This window comes from Eucyclogobius newberryi, unplaced genomic scaffold (assembly GCF_026437365.1).
Source record: "Eucyclogobius newberryi isolate DKJ021-1_F unplaced genomic scaffold, fEucNew1.0.hap1 SCAF_5, whole genome shotgun sequence".
Lineage (NCBI taxonomy): Eukaryota > Metazoa > Chordata > Actinopteri > Gobiiformes > Gobiidae > Eucyclogobius > Eucyclogobius newberryi.
This window is the reverse complement of record NW_027316167.1, coordinates 2,668,992-2,689,217: the sequence shown is the minus strand read 5'-3', so window position 1 is coordinate 2,689,217 and position 20,226 is coordinate 2,668,992. Positions and strand designations below refer to the sequence as shown.

The window sequence follows — 20,226 nt, the reverse complement described above, 5'->3', positions numbered from 1 at the left end:
AAATGACGTGTAACTGTCGTGTAACTGACGTGTAACCGACGTGTAACCGACGTGTAACTGACGTGTAACTGACGTGTAACTGACGTGTAACTGACGTGTAACCGACGTGTAACTGTCGTGTAACTGACGTGTAACCGACGTGTAACTGACGTGTAACTGACGAGTAACCGACGTGTAACTGACGTGTAACTGACGTGTAACCGACGTTTAACTGTCGCGTAACCGACGTGTAACTGTCGTGTAACTGACGTGTAACCGACGTGTAACTGACGAGTAACCGACGTGTAACTGACGTGTAACCGACGTGTAACTGTCGTGTAACTGTCGTGTAAATGACGTGTAACTGACGTGTAACTGACGTGTAACTGTTGTGTAACTGTCGTGTAACTGACGTGTATCTGTCGTGTAACTGACGTGTAACTGTCGTGTAACTGACGTGTATCTGTCGTGTAACTGACGTGTAACCGAAGTGCAACCGACGTGCAACCGACGTGCAACCGACGTGCAACCGACGTTTAACTGTCGTGTAACTGACGTGTAACTGTCGTGTAACTGTCATGTAACTGACGTGTAACCAACGTTTAACTGTTGTGTAACCGACGTGTAACTGACGAGTAACCGACGTGTAACTGACGAGTAACCGACGTGTAACCGACGTGTAACTGTTGTGTAACCGACGTGTAACTGACGAGTAACCGACGTGTAACCGACGTGTAACTGTCGTGTAACTGACGTGTAACCGACGTTTAACTGTCGTGTAACCGACGTGTAACCGACGTGTAACTGACGAGTAACCAACGTTTAACTGTCGTGTAACCGACGTGTAACTGTCGTGTAACTGACGTGTAACCGACGTGTAACTGACGTGTAACTGACGAGTAACTGTTGTGTAACCGACGTGTAACTGTTGTGTAACCGACGTGTAACCGACGTGTAACCGACGTGTAACTGTCGTGTAACTGACATGTAACCAACGTTTAACTGTCGTGTAACCGACGTGTAACTGTCGTGTAACTGACGTGTAACTGACGTGTAACCGACGTTTAACTGTCGTGTAACCGACGTGTAACCGACGTGTAACTGACGAGTAACCAACGTTTAACTGTCGTGTAACCGACGTGTAACTGTCGTGTAACTGTTGTGTAACTGACGTGTAACCGACGTGTAACTGACGAGTAACCGACGTGTAACTGTTGTGTATCCGACGTGTAACTGACGTGTAACCGACGTGTAACTGTTGTGTAACCGACGTGTAACTGACGTCTAACTGACGTGTAACTAACGTGTAACTAACGTGTAACTGACGTGTAACCGACGTGTAACTAACGTGTAACTAACGTGTAAATGACGTGTAACCGACGTGTAACTGACGTGTAACTGACGTGTAACTGTCGTGTAACTGTTGTGTAACCGACGTGCAACCGACGTGTAACCGACGTGTAACTGTCGTGTAACTGACGTGTAACCGACGTGTAACTGTCGTGTAACTGACGTGTAACCGACCTGTAACTGACGTGTAACTGACGAGTAACCGACGTGTAACTGACGTGTAACTGACGTGTAACCGACGTGTAACTGACGTGTAACCGACGTGTAACTGACGAGTAACCGACGTGTAACTGACGTGTAACCGACGTGTAACCGGCGTGTAACTGACGTGTAACTGACGTGTAACTGACGTGTAACTAACGTGTAACTGACGTGTAACTGACGTGTAACTTTCGTGTAACTGTCGTGTAACTGACGTGTATCTGTCGTGTAACTGACGTGTAACCGAAGTGCAACCGACGTGCAACCGACGTTTAACTGTCGTGTAACTGACGTGTAACTGTCGTGTAACTGACGTGTAACCAACGTGTAACTGACGAGTAACCGACGTGTAACTGACGTTTAACTGTCGTGTAACCGACGTGTAACCGACGTGTAACTGTCGTGTAACCGACGTGTAACCGACGTGTAACTGACGAGTAACCGACGTGTAACCGACGTGTAACTGACGAGTAACCGACGTGTAACTGTCATGTAACCGACGTGTTACTGACGTTTAACTGTCGTGTAACCGACGTGTAACTGACGAGTAACCGACGTGTAACTGTTGTGTAACCGACATGTAACTGACGTGTAACTGACGTGTAACTGTCATGTAACCGACGTGTAACTGACAATTAACTGTCGTGTAACCGACGTGTAACTGACGAGTAACCGACGTGTAACTGTTGTGTAACCGACGTGTAACCGACGTGTAACTGACGTGTAACTGTCGTGAAACTGACGTGTAACTGACGTGTAACTCAAGTGTAACTGTCTTGTAAATGACGTGTAACTGACGTGTAACTGTCGCGTAACTGTCGTGTAACTGACGTGTACATGTCGTGTAACTGACGTGTATCTGTTGTGTAACTGTCGTGTATCTGTTGTGTAACTGACGTGTAACTGTCGTGTAACTGACGTGTAACTGTTTTGTAACTGACGTGTAACTGTCGCGTAACTGTCGTGTAACTGACGTGTATCTGTTGTGTAACTGACGTGTAACTGTCGTGTAACTGTCGTGTAACTGTCGTGTAACTGACGTGTAACTGACAATTAACTGTCGTGCATCTGTTGTGTAACTGACGTGTAACTGTCGTGTAACTGTCGTGTAACTGACGTGTAACTGACAATTAACTGTCGTGTATCTGTTGTGTAACTGACGTGTAACTGTCGTGTAACTGACGTGTAACTGTTTTGTAACTGACGTGTAACTGTCGCGTAACTGTCGTGTAACTGACGTGTATCTGTTGTGTAACTGACGTGTAACTGTCGTGTAACTGTCGTGTAACTGACGTGTAACTGACGTGTAACTGACAATTAACTGTCGTGCATCTGTTGTGCAACTGTCGTGTAACTGTCGTGTAACTGACGTGTAACTGTTTTGTAACTGACGTGTAACTGTCACGTAACTGACGTGTAACTGACGTGTAACTGTTTTGTAACTGACGTGTAACTGTCACGTAACTGACGTGTAACTCACGTGTAACCGACGTGTAACTAACGTGTAACTAACGTGTAAATGACGTGTAACTGTCGTGTAACTGACGTGTAACCGACGTGTAACCGACGTGTAACTGTCGTGTAACTGACGTGTAACCGATGTGTAACTGACGAGTAACCGACGTGTAACTGACGTGTAACTGACGTGTAACCGACGTTTAACTGTCGTGTAACCAACGTGTAACTGTCGTGTAACTGACGTGTAACCGACGTGTAACTGACGAGTAACCGACGTGTAACTGACGTGTATCCGACGTGTAACTGTCGTGTAACTGTCGTGTAAATGACGTGTAACTGACGTGTAACTGACGTGTAACTGTCGTGTAACTGACGTGTAACCGAAGTGCAACCGACGTGCAACCGACGTTTAACTGTCGTGTAACTGACGTGTAACTGTCGTGTAACTGACGTGTAACCAACGTTTAACTGTCGTGTAACCGACGTGTAACTGACGAGTAACCGACGTGTAACTGACGAGTAACCGACGTGTAACCGACGTGTAACTGTTGTGTAACCGACGTGTAACTGACGAGTAACCGACGTGTAACCGACGTGTAACCGACGTGTAACTGTCGTGTAACTGACGTGTAACCGACGTTTAACTGTCGTGTAACTGACGTGTAACTGTCGTGTAACTGACGTGTAACCGACGTGTAATTGACGAGTAACCGACGTGTAACTGTTGTGTAACCGATGTGTAACTGATGTGTAACTGTCATGTAACCGACGTGTTACTGACGTTTAACTGTCGTGTAACCGACGTGTAACTGTTGTGTAACCGAAGTGTAACCGACGTGTAACTGTCGTGTAACCGACGTGTAACTGTCGTGTAACCGACGTGTAACTGTCGTGTAACCGACGTGTAACTGACGAGTAACTGACGTGTAACTGACGTGCAACCGACGTGCAACCCACGTTTAACTGTCGTGTAACTGACGTGTAACCAACGTTTAACTGTCGTGTAACCGACGTGTAACTGTCGTGTAACTGTCGTGTAACTGACGTGTAACCGACGTGTAACTGACGAGTAACTGACGTGTAACTCTCATGTAACCGACGTGTAACTAACGTGTAACTGACGTGTAACTGACGTGTAACTGACGTGTAACTTTCGTGTAACTGACGTGTAACTAACGTGTAACTGACGTGTAACCGACGTGTAACTGACGTGTAACTGACGTGTAACTCTCATGTAACCGACGTGTAACTAACGTGTAACTGACGTGTAACTTTCGTGTAACTGACGTGTAACTGACGTGTAACTTTCGTGTAACTGACGTGTAACTGACGTGTATCTGTCGTGTAACTGACGTGTAACCGAAGTGCAACCGACATGCAACCGACGTTTAACTGTCGTGTAACTGACGTGTAACTGTCGTGTAACTGACGTGTAACCAACGTTTAACTGACGTGTAACCGACGTGTAACTGACGAGTAACCGACGTGTAACTGACGTTTAACTGTCGTGTAACCGACGTGTAACCGACGTGTAACCGACGTGTAACTGTCGTGTAACCGACGTGTAACCGACTTGTAACTGACGAGTAACCGACGTGTAACCGACGTGTAACTGACGAGTAACCGACGTGTAACTGTCATGTAACCGACGTGTAACTGACGAGTAACCGACGTGTAACTGACGTGTAACTGACGTGTAACCGACGTTTAACTGTCGTGTAACCAACGTGTAACTGTCGTGTAACTGACGTGTAACCGACGTGTAACTGACGAGTAACCGACGTGTAACTGACGTGTAACCGACGTGTAACTGTCGTGTAACTGTCGTGTAAATGACGTGTAACTGACGTGTAACTGACGTGTAACTGACGTGTAACTGTCGTGTAACTGACGTGTAACCGAAGTGCAACCGACGTGCAACCGACGTTTAACTGTCGTGTAACTGACGTGTAACTGTCGTGTAACTGACGTGTAACCAACGTTTAACTGTCGATTAACCGACGTGTAACTGACGAGTAACCGACATGTAACTGACGAGTAACCGACGTGTAACCGACGTGTAACTGTCGTGTAACCGACGTGTAACTGACGAGTAACCGACGTGTAACCGACGTGTAACCGACGTGTAACTGTCGTGTAACTGACGTGTAACCGACGTTTAACTGTCGTGTAACTGACGTGTAACTGACGTGTAACCGACGTGTAACTGACGTGTAACTGACGTGTAACTGTCGTGTAACTGACGTGTAACCAACGTTTAACTGACGTGTAACCGACGTGTAACTGACGAGTAACCGACGTGTAACTGACGTTTAACTGTCGTGTAACCGACGTGTAACCGACGTGTAACCGACGTGTAACTGTCGTGTAACCGACGTGTAACCGACGTGTAACTGACGAGTAACCGACGTGTAACCGACGTGTAACTGACGAGTAACCGACGTGTAACTGTCATGTAACCGACGTGTTACTGACGTTTAACTGTCGTGTAACCGACGTGTAACTGACGAGTAACCGACGTGTAACTGTTGTGTAACCGACATGTAACTGACGTGTAACTGACGTGTAACTGTCATGTAACCGACGTGTAACTGACAATTAACTGTCATGTAACCGACGTGTAACTGACGAGTAACCGACGTGTAACTGTTGTGTAACCGACGTGTAACCGACGTGTAACTGACGTGTAACTGTCGTGTAACTGACGTGTAACCGACGTGTAACTGACGAGTAACCGACGTGTAACTGACGTGTAACTGACGTGTAACCGACGTTTAACTGTCGTGTAACCAACGTGTAACTGTCGTGTAACTGACGTGTAACCGACGTGTAACTGACGAGTAACCGACGTGTAACTGACGTGTAACCGACGTGTAACTGTCGTGTAACTGTCGTGTAAATGACGTGTAACTGACGTGTAACTGACGTGTAACTGACGTGTAACTGTCGTGTAACTGACGTGTAACCGAAGTGCAACCGACGTGCAACCGACGTTTAACTGTCGTGTAACTGACGTGTAACTGTCGTCTAACTGACGTGTAACCAACGTTTAACTGTCGTGTAACCGACGTGTAACTGACGAGTAACCGACATGTAACTGACGAGTAACCGACGTGTAACCGACGTGCAACTGTCGTGTAACCGACGTGTAACTGACGAGTAACCGACGTGTAACCGACGTGTAACCGACGTGTAACTGTCGTGTAACTGACGTGTAACCGACGTTTAACTGTCGTGTAACTGACGTGTAACTGACGTGTAACCGACGTGTAACTGACGTGTAACTGACGTGTAACTGACGTGTAACTGTCGTGTAAGTGACGTGTAACCAACGTGTAACTGACGTATAACTGTCGTGTAACCGTCATGTAACCGACGTGTAACCGACGTGTAACTGACGTGTAACCGACGTGTAACTAACGCGTAACCGACGTGTAACTGACGTGTAAGTGACGTGTAACTGACGTGTAACTGACGTGTAACCGACGTGTAACCGACGTGTAACCGTTGTGTATCCGACGTGTAACTGTTGTGTAACCGACGTGTAACTGACGTGTAACTCTCATGTAACCGACGTGTAATTAACGTGTAACCGACGTGTAACTAACGTGTAACTAACGTGTAAATGACGTGTAACTGTCGTGTAACTGACGTGTAACCGACGTGTAACCGACGTGTAACTGACGTGTAACTGACGTGTAACTGACGTGTAACTGACGTGTAACCGACGTGTAACTGTCGTGTAACTGACGTGTAACCGACGTGTAACTGACGTGTAACTGACGAGTAACCGACGTGTAACTGACGTGTAACTGACGTGTAACCGACGTTTAACTGTCGCGTAACCGACGTGTAACTGTCGTGTAACTGACGTGTAACCGACGTGTAACTGACGAGTAACCGACGTGTAACTGACGTGTAACCGACGTGTAACTGTCGTGTAACTGTCGTGTAAATGACGTGTAACTGACGTGTAACTGACCTGTAACTGTTGTGTAACTGTCGTGTAACTGACGTCTATCTGTCGTGTAACTGACGTGTAACTGTCGTGTAACTGACGTGTATCTGTCGTGTAACTGACGTGTAACCGAAGTGCAACCGACGTGCAACCGACGTGCAACCGACGTGCAACCGACGTTTAACTGTCGTGTAACTGACGTGTAACTGTCGTGTAACTGTCGTGTAACTGACGTGTAACCAACGTTTAACTGTCATGTAACCGACGTGTAACTGACGAGTAACCGACGTGTAACTGACGAGTAACCGACGTGTAACCGACGTGTAACTGTTGTGTAGCCGACGTGTAACTGACGAGTAACCGACGTGTAACCGACGTGTAACTGTCGTGTAACTGACGTGTAACCGACGTTTAACTGTCGTGTAACCGACGTGTAACTGACGAGTAACCAACGTTTAACTGTCGTGTAACCGACGTGTAACTGTCGTGTAACTGACGTGTAACCGACGTGTAACTGACGTGTAACTGACGAGTAACTGTTGTGTAACCGACGTGTAACTGTTGTGTAACCGACGTGTAACCGACGTGTAACCGACGTGTAACTGTCGTGTAACTGACGTGTAACCGACGTTTAACTGTCGTGTAACCGACGTGTAACTGTCGTGTAACTGACGTGTAACCGACGTTTAACTGTCGTGTAACCGACGTGTAACCGACGTGTAACTGACGAGTAACCAACGTTTAACTGTCGTGTAACCGACGTGTAACTGTCGTGTAACTGTTGTGTAACTGACGTGTAACCGACGTGTAACTGACGAGTAACCGACGTGTAACTGTTGTGTATCCGACGTGTAACTGACGTGTAACCGACGTGTAACTGTTGTGTAACCGACGTGTAACTGACGTGTAACTGACGTGTAACTAACGTGTAACTAACGTGTAACTGACGTGTAACCGACGTGTAACTAACGTGTAACTAACGTGTAAATGACGTGTAACCGACGTGTAACTGACGTGTAACTGACGTGTAACTGTCGTGTAACTGTTGTGTAACCGACGTGCAACCGACGTGTAACCGACGTGTAACTGTCGTGTAACTGACGTGTAACCGACGTGTAACTGTCGTGTAACTGACGTGTAACCGACCTGTAACTGACGTGTAACTGACGAGTAACCGACGTGTAACTGACGTGTAACTGACGTGTAACCGACGTGTAACTGACGTGTAACCGACGTGTAACTGACGAGTAACCGACGTGTAACTGACGTGTAACCGACGTGTAACCGGCGTGTAACTGACGTGTAACTGACGTGTAACTGACGTGTAACTAACGTGTAACTGACGTGTAACTGACGTGTAACTTTCGTGTAACTGTCGTGTAACTGACGTGTATCTGTCGTGTAACTGACGTGTAACCGAAGTGCAACCGACGTGCAACCGACGTTTAACTGTCGTGTAACTGACGTGTAACTGTCGTGTAACTGACGTGTAACCAACGTGTAACTGACGAGTAACCGACGTGTAACTGACGTTTAACTGTCGTGTAACCGACGTGTAACTGTCGTGTAACCGACGTGTAACCGACGTGTAACCGACGTGTAACTGTCGTGTAACCGACGTGTAACCGACGTGTAACTGACGAGTAACCGACGTGTAACCGACGTGTAACTGACGAGTAACCGACGTGTAACTGTCATGTAACCGACGTGTTACTGACGTTTAACTGTCGTGTAACCGACGTGTAACTGACGAGTAACCGACGTGTAACCGAAGTGCAACCGACGTGCAACCGACGTTTAACTGTCGTGTAACTGACGTGTAACTGTCGTGTAACTGACGTGTAACCGACGTGTAACTGTCGTGTAACTGACGTGTAACCAACGTTTAACTGTCGTGTAACCGACGTGTAACTGTCGTGTAACTGACGTGTAACCGACGTTTAACTGTCGTGTAACCGACGTGTAACCGACGTGTAACTGACGAGTAACCAACGTTTAACTGTCGTGTAACCGACGTGTAACTGTCGTGTAACTGTTGTGTAACTGACGTGTAACCGACGTGTAACTGACGAGTAACCGACGTGTAACTGTTGTGTATCCGACGTGTAACTGACGTGTAACCGACGTGTAACTGTTGTGTAACCGACGTGTAACTGACGTGTAACTGACGTGTAACTAACGTGTAACTAACGTGTAACTGACGTGTAACCGACGTGTAACTAACGTGTAACTAACGTGTAAATGACTTGTAACCGATGTGTAACTGACGTGTAACTGACGTGTAACTGTCGTGTAACTGTTGTGTAACCGACGTGCAACCGACGTGTAACCGACGTGTAACTGTCGTGTAACTGACGTGTAACCGACGTGTAACTGTCGTGTAACTGACGTGTAACCGACCTGTAACTGACGTGTAACTGACGAGTAACCGACGTGTAACTGACGTGTAACTGACGTGTAACCGACGTGTAACTGACGTGTAACCGACGTGTAACTGACGAGTAACCGACGTGTAACTGACGTGTAACCGACGTGTAACCGGCGTGTAACTGACGTGTAACTGACGTGTAACTGACGTGTAACTAACGTGTAACTGACGTGTAACTGACGTGTAACTTTCGTGTAACTGTCGTGTAACTGACGTGTATCTGTCGTGTAACTGACGTGTAACCGAAGTGCAACCGACGTGCAACCGACGTTTAACTGTCGTGTAACTGACGTGTAACTGTCGTGTAACTGACGTGTAACCAACGTGTAACTGACGAGTAACCGACGTGTAACTGACGTTTAACTGTCGTGTAACCGACGTGTAACCGACGTGTAACTGTCGTGTAACCGACGTGTAACCGACGTGTAACCGACGTGTAACTGTCGTGTAACCGACGTGTAACCGACGTGTAACTGACGAGTAACCGACGTGTAACCGACGTGTAACTGACGAGTAACCGACGTGTAACTGTCATGTAACCGACGTGTTACTGACGTTTAACTGTCGTGTAACCGACGTGTAACTGACGAGTAACCGACGTGTAACTGTTGTGTAACCGACATGTAACTGACGTGTAACTGACGTGTAACTGTCATGTAACCGACGTGTAACTGACAATTAACTGTCGTGTAACCGACGTGTAACTGACGAGTAACCGACGTGTAACTGTTGTGTAACCGACGTGTAACCGACGTGTAACTGACGTGTAACTGTCGTGAAACTGACGTGTAACTGACGTGTAACTCAAGTGTAACTGTCTTGTAAATGACGTGTAACTGACGTGTAACTGTCGCGTAACTGTCGTGTAACTGACGTGTACATGTCGTGTAACTGACGTGTATCTGTTGTGTAACTGTCGTGTATCTGTTGTGTAACTGACGTGTAACTGTCGTGTAACTGACGTGTAACTGTTTTGTAACTGACGTGTAACTGTCGCGTAACTGTCGTGTAACTGACGTGTATCTGTTGTGTAACTGACGTGTAACTGTCGTGTAACTGTCGTGTAACTGTCGTGTAACTGACGTGTAACTGACAATTAACTGTCGTGCATCTGTTGTGTAACTGTCGTGTAACTGTCGTGTAACTGACGTGTAACCGACGTGTAACTGACGTGTAACCGACGTGTAACTGACGAGTAACCGACGTGTAACTGACGTGTAACCGACGTGTAACCGGCGTGTAACTGACGTGTAACTGACGTGTAACTGACGTGTAACTAACGTGTAACTGACGTGTAACTGACGTGTAACTTTCGTGTAACTGTCGTGTAACTGACGTGTATCTGTCGTGTAACTGACGTGTAACCGAAGTGCAACCGACGTGCAACCGACGTTTAACTGTCGTGTAACTGACGTGTAACTGTCGTGTAACTGACGTGTAACCAACGTGTAACTGACGAGTAACCGACGTGTAACTGACGTTTAACTGTCGTGTAACCGACGTGTAACCGACGTGTAACTGTCGTGTAACCGACGTGTAACCGACGTGTAACTGACGAGTAACCGACGTGTAACCGACGTGTAACTGACGAGTAACCGACGTGTAACTGTCATGTAACCGACGTGTTACTGACGTTTAACTGTCGTGTAACCGACGTGTAACTGACGAGTAACCGACGTGTAACTGTTGTGTAACCGACATGTAACTGACGTGTAACTGACGTGTAACTGTCATGTAACCGACGTGTAACTGACAATTAACTGTCGTGTAACCGACGTGTAACTGACGAGTAACCGACGTGTAACTGTTGTGTAACCGACGTGTAACCGACGTGTAACTGACGTGTAACTGTCGTGTAACTGACGTGTAACTGACGTGTAACTGACGTGTAACTCAAGTGTAACTGTCTTGTAAATGACGTGTAACTGACGTGTAACTGTCGCGTAACTGTCGTGTAACTGACGTGTACATGTCGTGTAACTGACGTGTATCTGTTGTGTAACTGACGTGTATCTGTTGTGTAACTGACGTGTAACTGTCGTGTAACTGTCGTGTAACTGACGTGTAACAGACAATTAACTGTCGTGTATCTGTTGTGTAGCTGACGTGTAACTGTCGTGTAACTGACGTGTAACTGTTTTGTAACTGACGTGTAACTGTCGCGTAACTGTCGTGTAACTGACGTGTATCTGTTGTGTAACTGACGTGTAACTGTCGTGTAACTGTCGTGTAACTGACGTGTAACTGACAATTAACTGTCGTGCATCTGTTGTGTAACTGTCGTGTAACTGTCGTGTAACTGACGTGTAACTGTTTTGTAACTGACGTGTAACTGTCACGTAACTGACTTGTAACTGACGTGTAACTGTTTTGTAACTGACGTGTAACTGTCACGTAACTGACGTGTAACTCACGTGTAACCGACGTGTAACTAACGTGTAAATGACGTGTAACTGTCGTGTAACTGACGTGTAACCGACGTGTAACCGACGTGTAACTGTCGTGTAACTGACGTGTAACCGATGTGTAACTGACGAGTAACCGACGTGTAACTGACGTGTAACTGACGTGTAACCGACGTTTAACTGTCGTGTAACCAACGTGTAACTGTCGTGTAACTGACGTGTAACCGACGTGTAACTGACGAGTAACCGACGTGTAACTGACGTGTATCCGACGTGTAACTGTCGTGTAACTGTCGTGTAAATGACGTGTAACTGACGTGTAACTGACGTGTAACTGTCGTGTAACTGACGTGTAACCGAAGTGCAACCGACGTGCAACCGACGTTTAACTGTCGTGTAACTGACGTGTAACTGTCGTGTAACTGACGTGTAACCAACGTTTAACTGTCGTGTAACCGACGTGTAACTGACGAGTAACCGACGTGTAACTGACGAGTAACCGACGTGTAACCGACGTGTAACTGTTGTGTAACCGACGTGTAACTGACGAGTAACCGACGTGTAACCGACGTGTAACCGACGTGTAACTGTCGTGTAACTGACGTGTAACCGACGTTTAACTGTCGTGTAACTGACGTGTAACTGTCGTGTAACTGACGTGTAACCGACGTGTAATTGACGAGTAACCGACGTGTAACTGTTGTGTAACCGATGTGTAACTGATTTGTAACTGTCATGTAACCGACGTGTTACTGACGTTTAACTGTCGTGTAACCGACGTGTAACTGTTGTGTAACCGAAGTGTAACCGACGTGTAACTGTCGTGTAACCGACGTGTAACTGTCGTGTAACCGACGTGTAACTGTCGTGTAACCGACGTGTAACTGACGAGTAACTGACGTGTAACTGACGTGCAACCGACGTGCAACCCACGTTTAACTGTCGTGTAACTGACGTGTAACCAACGTTTAACTGTCGTGTAACCGACGTGTAACTGTCGTGTAACTGTCGTGTAACTGACGTGTAACCGACGTGTAACTGTTGTGTATCCGACGTGTAACTGACGTGTAACCGACGTGTAACTGTTGTGTAACCGACGTGTAACTGACGTGTAACTGACGTGTAACTCTCATGTAACCGACGTGTAACTAACGTGTAACTGACGTGTAACTGACGTGTAACTGACGTGTAACTTTCGTGTAACTGACGTGTAACTGACGTGTAACTTTCGTGTAACTGACGTGTAACTGACGTGTATCTGTCGTGTAACTGACGTGTAACCGAAGTGCAACCGACGTGCAACCGACGTTTAACTGTCGTGTAACTGACGTGTAACTGTCGTGTAACTGACGTGTAACCAACGTTTAACTGACGTGTAACCGACGTGTAACTGACGAGTAACCGACGTGTAACTGACGTTTAACTGTCGTGTAACCGACGTGTAACCGACGTGTAACCGACGTGTAACTGTCGTGTAACCGACGTGTAACCGACGTGTAACTGACGAGTAACCGACGTGTAACCGACGTGTAACTGACGAGTAACCGACGTGTAACTGTCATGTAACCGACGTGTTACTGACGTTTAACTGTCGTGTAACCGACGTGTAACTGACGAGTAACCGACGTGTAACTGTTGTGTAACCGACATGTAACTGACGTGTAACTGACGTGTAACTGTCATGTAACCGACGTGTAACTGACAATTAACTGTCATGTAACCGACGTGTAACTGACGAGTAACCGACGTGTAACTGTTGTGTAACCGACGTGTAACCGACGTGTAACTGACGTGTAACTGTCGTGTAACTGACGTGTAACCGACGTGTAACTCAAGTGTAACTGTCTTGTAAATGACGTGTAACTGACGTGTAACTGTTTTGTAACTGACGTGTAACTGTCGCGTAACTGTCGTGTAACTGACGTGTACCTGTCGTGTAACTGACGTGTATCTGTTGTGTAACTGACGTGTAACTGTCGTGTAACTGTCGTGTAACTGACGTGTAACTGACAATTAACTGTCGTGTATCTGTTGTGTAACTGACGTGTAACTGTCGTGTAACTGACGTGTAACTGTTTTGTAACTGACGTGTAACTGTCGCGTAACTGTCGTGTAACTGTCGTGTAACTGACGTGTAACTGACAATTAACTGTCGTGTATCTGTTGTGTAACTGACGTGTAACTGTCGCGTAACTGTCGTGTAACTGACGTGTATCTGTTGTGTAACTGACGTGTAACTGTCGTGTAACTGTCGTGTAACTGACGTGTAACTGACAATTAACTGTCGTGTATCTGTTGTGTAACTGACGTGTAACTGTCGTGTAACCGACGTGTAACTGACGAGTAACCGACGTGTAACTGTTGTGTAACCGACATGTAACTGACGTGTAACTGACGTGTAACTGTCATGTAACCGACGTGTAACTGACAATTAACTGTCGTGTAACCGACGTGTAACTGACGAGTAACCGACGTGTAACTGTTGTGTAACCGACGTGTAACCGACGTGTAACTGACGTGTAACTGTCGTGAAACTGACGTGTAACTGACGTGTAACTCAAGTGTAACTGTCTTGTAAATGACGTGTAACTGACGTGTAACTGTCGCGTAACTGTCGTGTAACTGACGTGTACATGTCGTGTAACTGACGTGTATCTGTTGTGTAACTGTCGTGTATCTGTTGTGTAACTGACGTGTAACTGTCGTGTAACTGACGTGTAACTGTTTTGTAACTGACGTGTAACTGTCGCGTAACTGTCGTGTAACTGACGTGTATCTGTTGTGTAACTGACGTGTAACTGTCGTGTAACTGTCGTGTAACTGTCGTGTAACTGACGTGTAACTGACAATTAACTGTCGTGCATCTGTTGTGTAACTGTCGTGTAACTGTCGTGTAACTGACGTGTAACCGACGTGTAACTGACGTGTAACCGACGTGTAACTGACGAGTAACCGACGTGTAACTGACGTGTAACCGACGTGTAACCGGCGTGTAACTGACGTGTAACTGACGTGTAACTGACGTGTAACTAACGTGTAACTGACGTGTAACTGACGTGTAACTTTCGTGTAACTGTCGTGTAACTGACGTGTATCTGTCGTGTAACTGACGTGTAACCGAAGTGCAACCGACGTGCAACCGACGTTTAACTGTCGTGTAACTGACGTGTAACTGTCGTGTAACTGACGTGTAACCAACGTGTAACTGACGAGTAACCGACGTGTAACTGACGTTTAACTGTCGTGTAACCGACGTGTAACCGACGTGTAACTGTCGTGTAACCGACGTGTAACCGACGTGTAACTGACGAGTAACCGACGTGTAACCGACGTGTAACTGACGAGTAACCGACGTGTAACTGTCATGTAACCGACGTGTTACTGACGTTTAACTGTCGTGTAACCGACGTGTAACTGACGAGTAACCGACGTGTAACTGTTGTGTAACCGACATGTAACTGACGTGTAACTGACGTGTAACTGTCATGTAACCGACGTGTAACTGACAATTAACTGTCGTGTAACCGACGTGTAACTGACGAGTAACCGACGTGTAACTGTTGTGTAACCGACGTGTAACCGACGTGTAACTGACGTGTAACTGTCGTGTAACTGACGTGTAACTGACGTGTAACTGACGTGTAACTCAAGTGTAACTGTCTTGTAAATGACGTGTAACTGACGTGTAACTGTCGCGTAACTGTCGTGTAACTGACGTGTACATGTCGTGTAACTGACGTGTATCTGTTGTGTAACTGACGTGTATCTGTTGTGTAACTGACGTGTAACTGTCGTGTAACTGTCGTGTAACTGACGTGTAACAGACAATTAACTGTCGTGTATCTGTTGTGTAGCTGACGTGTAACTGTCGTGTAACTGACGTGTAACTGTTTTGTAACTGACGTGTAACTGTCGCGTAACTGTCGTGTAACTGACGTGTATCTGTTGTGTAACTGACGTGTAACTGTCGTGTAACTGTCGTGTAACTGACGTGTAACTGACAATTAACTGTCGTGCATCTGTTGTGTAACTGTCGTGTAACTGTCGTGTAACTGACGTGTAACTGTTTTGTAACTGACGTGTAACTGTCACGTAACTGACGTGTAACTGACGTGTAACTGTTTTGTAACTGACGTGTAACTGTCACGTAACTGACGTGTAACTCACGTGTAACCGACGTGTAACTAACGTGTAAATGACGTGTAACTGTCGTGTAACTGACGTGTAACCGACGTGTAACCGACGTGTAACTGTCGTGTAACTGACGTGTAACCGATGTGTAACTGACGAGTAACCGACGTGTAACTGACGTGTAACTGACGTGTAACCGACGTTTAACTGTCGTGTAACCAACGTGTAACTGTCGTGTAACTGACGTGTAACCGACGTGTAACTGACGAGTAACCGACGTGTAACTGACGTGTATCCGACGTGTAACTGTCGTGTAACTGTCGTGTAAATGACGTGTAACTGACGTGTAACTGACGTGTAACTGTCGTGTAACTGACGTGTAACCGAAGTGCAACCGACGTGCAACCGACGTTTAACTGTCGTGTAACTGACGTGTAACTGTCGTGTAACTGACGTGTAACCAACGTTTAACTGTCGTGTAACCGACGTGTAACTGACGAGTAACCGACGTGTAACTGACGAGTAACCGACGTGTAACCGACGTGTAACTGTTGTGTAACCGACGTGTAACTGACGAGTAACCGACGTGTAACCGACGTGTAACCGACGTGTAACTGTCGTGTAACTGACGTGTAACCGACGTTTAACTGTCGTGTAACTGACGTGTAACTGTCGTGTAACTGACGTGTAACCGACGTGTAATTGACGAGTAACCGACGTGTAACTGTTGTGTAACCGATGTGTAACTGATTTGTAACTGTCATGTAACCGACGTGTTACTGACGTTTAACTGTCGTGTAACCGACGTGTAACTGTTGTGTAACCGAAGTGTAACCGACGTGTAACTGTCGTGTAACCGACGTGTAACTGTCGTGTAACCGACGTGTAACTGTCGTGTAACCGACGTGTAACTGACGAGTAACTGACGTGTAACTGACGTGCAACCGACGTGCAACCCACGTTTAACTGTCGTGTAACTGACGTGTAACCAACGTTTAACTGTCGTGTAACCGACGTGTAACTGTCGTGTAACTGTCGTGTAACTGACGTGTAACCGACGTGTAACTGTTGTGTATCCGACGTGTAACTGACGTGTAACCGACGTGTAACTGTTGTGTAACCGACGTGTAACTGACGTGTAACTGACGTGTAACTCTCATGTAACCGACGTGTAACTAACGTGTAACTGACGTGTAACTGACGTGTAACTGACGTGTAACTTTCGTGTAACTGACGTGTAACTGACGTGTAACTTTCGTGTAACTGACGTGTAACTGACGTGTATCTGTCGTGTAACTGACGTGTAACCGAAGTGCAACCGACGTGCAACCGACGTTTAACTGTCGTGTAACTGACGTGTAACTGTCGTGTAACTGACGTGTAACCAACGTTTAACTGACGTGTAACCGACGTGTAACTGACGAGTAACCGACGTGTAACTGACGTTTAACTGTCGTGTAACCGACGTGTAACCGACGTGTAACCGACGTGTAACTGTCGTGTAACCGACGTGTAACCGACGTGTAACTGACGAGTAACCGACGTGTAACCGACGTGTAACTGACGAGTAACCGACGTGTAACTGTCATGTAACCGACGTGTTACTGACGTTTAACTGTCGTGTAACCGACGTGTAACTGACGAGTAACCGACGTGTAACTGTTGTGTAACCGACATGTAACTGACGTGTAACTGACGTGTAACTGTCATGTAACCGACGTGTAACTGACAATTAACTGTCATGTAACCGACGTGTAACTGACGAGTAACCGACGTGTAACTGTTGTGTAACCGACGTGTAACCGACGTGTAACTGACGTGTAACTGTCGTGTAACTGACGTGTAACCGACGTGTAACTCAAGTGTAACTGTCTTGTAAATGACGTGTAACTGACGTGTAACTGTTTTGTAACTGACGTGTAACTGTCGCGTAACTGTCGTGTAACTGACGTGTACCTGTCGTGTAACTGACGTGTATCTGTTGTGTAACTGACGTGTAACTGTCGTGTAACTGTCGTGTAACTGACGTGTAACTGACAATTAACTGTCGTGTATCTGTTGTGTAACTGACGTGTAACTGTCGTGTAACTGACGTGTAACTGTTTTGTAACTGACGTGTAACTGTCGCGTAACTGTCGTGTAACTGTCGTGTAACTGACGTGTAACTGACAATTAACTGTCGTGTATCTGTTGTGTAACTGACGTGTAACTGTCGCGTAACTGTCGTGTAACTGACGTGTATCTGTTGTGTAACTGACGTGTAACTGTCGTGTAACTGTCGTGTAACTGACGTGTAACTGACAATTAACTGTCGTGTATCTGTTGTGTAACTGACGTGTAACTGTCGTGTAACTGACGTGTAACTGTTTTGTAACTGACGTGTAACTGTCACGTAACTGACGTGTAACTGACGTGTAACTGACGTGTAACTGACGTGTAACCGACATGTAACATTGCTTCCGTGTCTCCTCAGACCTTCGGACGACTCAGGGCTGCGTTCTTCTTCTTCTTCTGCTGCTGCGGTGGGTTCTCCTCTCTCCTCGTCCACGCCTCCCTCCTCGCTAACCCCTCACCCTCACTCGCCGCTGCCCTGCACGCCCCCGGACTGCTCGCTGACGCCGTGCTCGTCGCTGCCGCCGTCCGCCTCGCCCACGCTGACCGACGTCTTCTCGCAGGGCGGCTACAGCCTCAGCTCGTCGTGCGGCGGCTCCGGGTCCTCGCGCTCGCCGTCGCCGCTCACGCTCCTGCAGGCCGTCGCCGCCTCGGGCAAACCCTTCGCGTCCAAGCCCGTGGAGCTGTGGAGCAAGCACGACGTGGCCGACTGGCTGGACAGTCTGAACCTGGGCGAGCACAAGGACGCCTTTCTGGACAACGAGATCGAAGGCGCGCACCTGCCGTCGCTGCAGAAGGAGGACCTGATCGACCTGGGCGTGACGCGCGTGGGACACCGCATGAACATCGAGAGGGCGCTCAAACTGCTGCAGGACAGATAGGCCGGGCCCGGGGTCCAGAACGGGTCCCAAACCAGGTTCCTGGTTCCAAACGAGACTTCTGCAGATTAGATCCTAGTCCAGATCAAGGTCCCGTTTTAGTCCTAGTTTAGAGGCCCAGACTTAGGCTCGGATCGTCGGTGGATTTGTTGCTGCAGGATGTGACCTCACCTGGGACTTTGGAGATCCTGGTCTGGTCCTGGTTCAGACCCAGATGACGGACCTGGTTCAGTCCTAGTTTCAGAGGTCCAGATTTCTGTTCCAACTCTCGATTGGACCGAACTTTCAACATCGGGTTCGGAGCGTCGTTGGGTTTGTGGCTGCAGGATGTATCAAAGATCTGATCTGGTCCTGGTCCAGACCCGATCCAGATGAGGGTCCTGGTCCAGACCCGATCCAGATGAGGGTCCTGGTCCAGACCCGGTCCAGATGAGGGTCCTGGTCCAGACCCGGTCCAGATGAGGGTCCTGGTCCAGAGCTCCAGATTTCTGTTCTGTTTCAACGTAAAGTCAAGCTGTAGTTTTGGATATAACATAAACCTCATCTGCGACTGAGGAGGTCCTGGTCCAGACCTGGTCTAGAGGAGGTCCTGGTCCAGACCTGGTCCAGAGGAGAGTCCTGGTCCAGACCTGGTCCAGAGGAGGGCCTGGACTTGGACCAGGCCTTCTCTGGCTCTCGTGTGTTCTCACCTTTGCCACTTTTTCCTCAAACTCAAAGGATCCTGAGTGGATTTGATCAAAATAGGATGTACCAGTCCTGCTGCTCTGCCCTGCTCCTCTCGGGATCTAAACCTGGTCTAGACATGGACTACACCCTGGTCTAACCCTGGACTAAGCCTTGTTGGTCTAAGTGTCTCTACGTGTCTGGATCTAAACCTGGTCTACACTTGGACTAGGCCTGGTCTAAAACTCCAGATCTTCCCTTGGATTAGACCCAGGTCAAACTGTGGATCTTAACCCGGACTATCCCTGGACTATCCCTGGACTACACCCGGTCTGAACCCGGTCTGAACCCGGTCTAAGGCTGGACTGGCCCGGGTCCTTTGGGCCGGCTGAGCTGCGCTGGTCACTGCTCCTTTTCTATCTTTGCTAGAGTTTGTCAGAGAATATTTCCACTAGATTCACGCGTTACTGAAGTTACAAAAGACATTTTGGACTTTCCACTTTTGCTTTTCACTCGGTGTCGAAATGAGAACAAATCTAATGTTCTGCTGCTTTCACCAGGAGCGGAGAACGTTTGTGCCAAGAACGTGCTCCTGATGCTCAACGGACACGTGCAGAAGGTCTAAACCAGGTCTAAACCAGGTCTAAACCAGGTCTAAACCAG

The 20,226-nt window shown here is 47.3% G+C and overlaps 2 protein-coding genes across 2 annotated transcripts in view; both read left to right on the top strand.

The window, feature by feature from the left end:
- The window catches only part of shank2b (SH3 and multiple ankyrin repeat domains 2b), a 190,558-nt gene extending 171,471 nt beyond the window's left edge, over positions 1 to 19,087 (top strand). Inside the window, exon 20 of the mRNA XM_072465600.1 lies at positions 18,384 to 19,087. Coding sequence (XP_072321701.1) covers positions 18,384 to 18,903 — 520 coding nt within the window. The 3' untranslated portion in view covers positions 18,904 to 19,087. The remainder of the gene's footprint in view (positions 1 to 18,383) is intronic.
- Positions 1 to 20,119, top strand: part of LOC140381488 (retinal cone rhodopsin-sensitive cGMP 3',5'-cyclic phosphodiesterase subunit gamma-like) — a 455,783-nt gene extending 435,664 nt beyond the window's left edge. Inside the window, exon 4 of the mRNA XM_072465566.1 lies at positions 19,515 to 20,119. The gene's annotated coding sequence lies outside the window, so the exon portion shown is untranslated. The remainder of the gene's footprint in view (positions 1 to 19,514) is intronic.
- Positions 20,120 to 20,226: the final 107 nt, after the last annotated feature.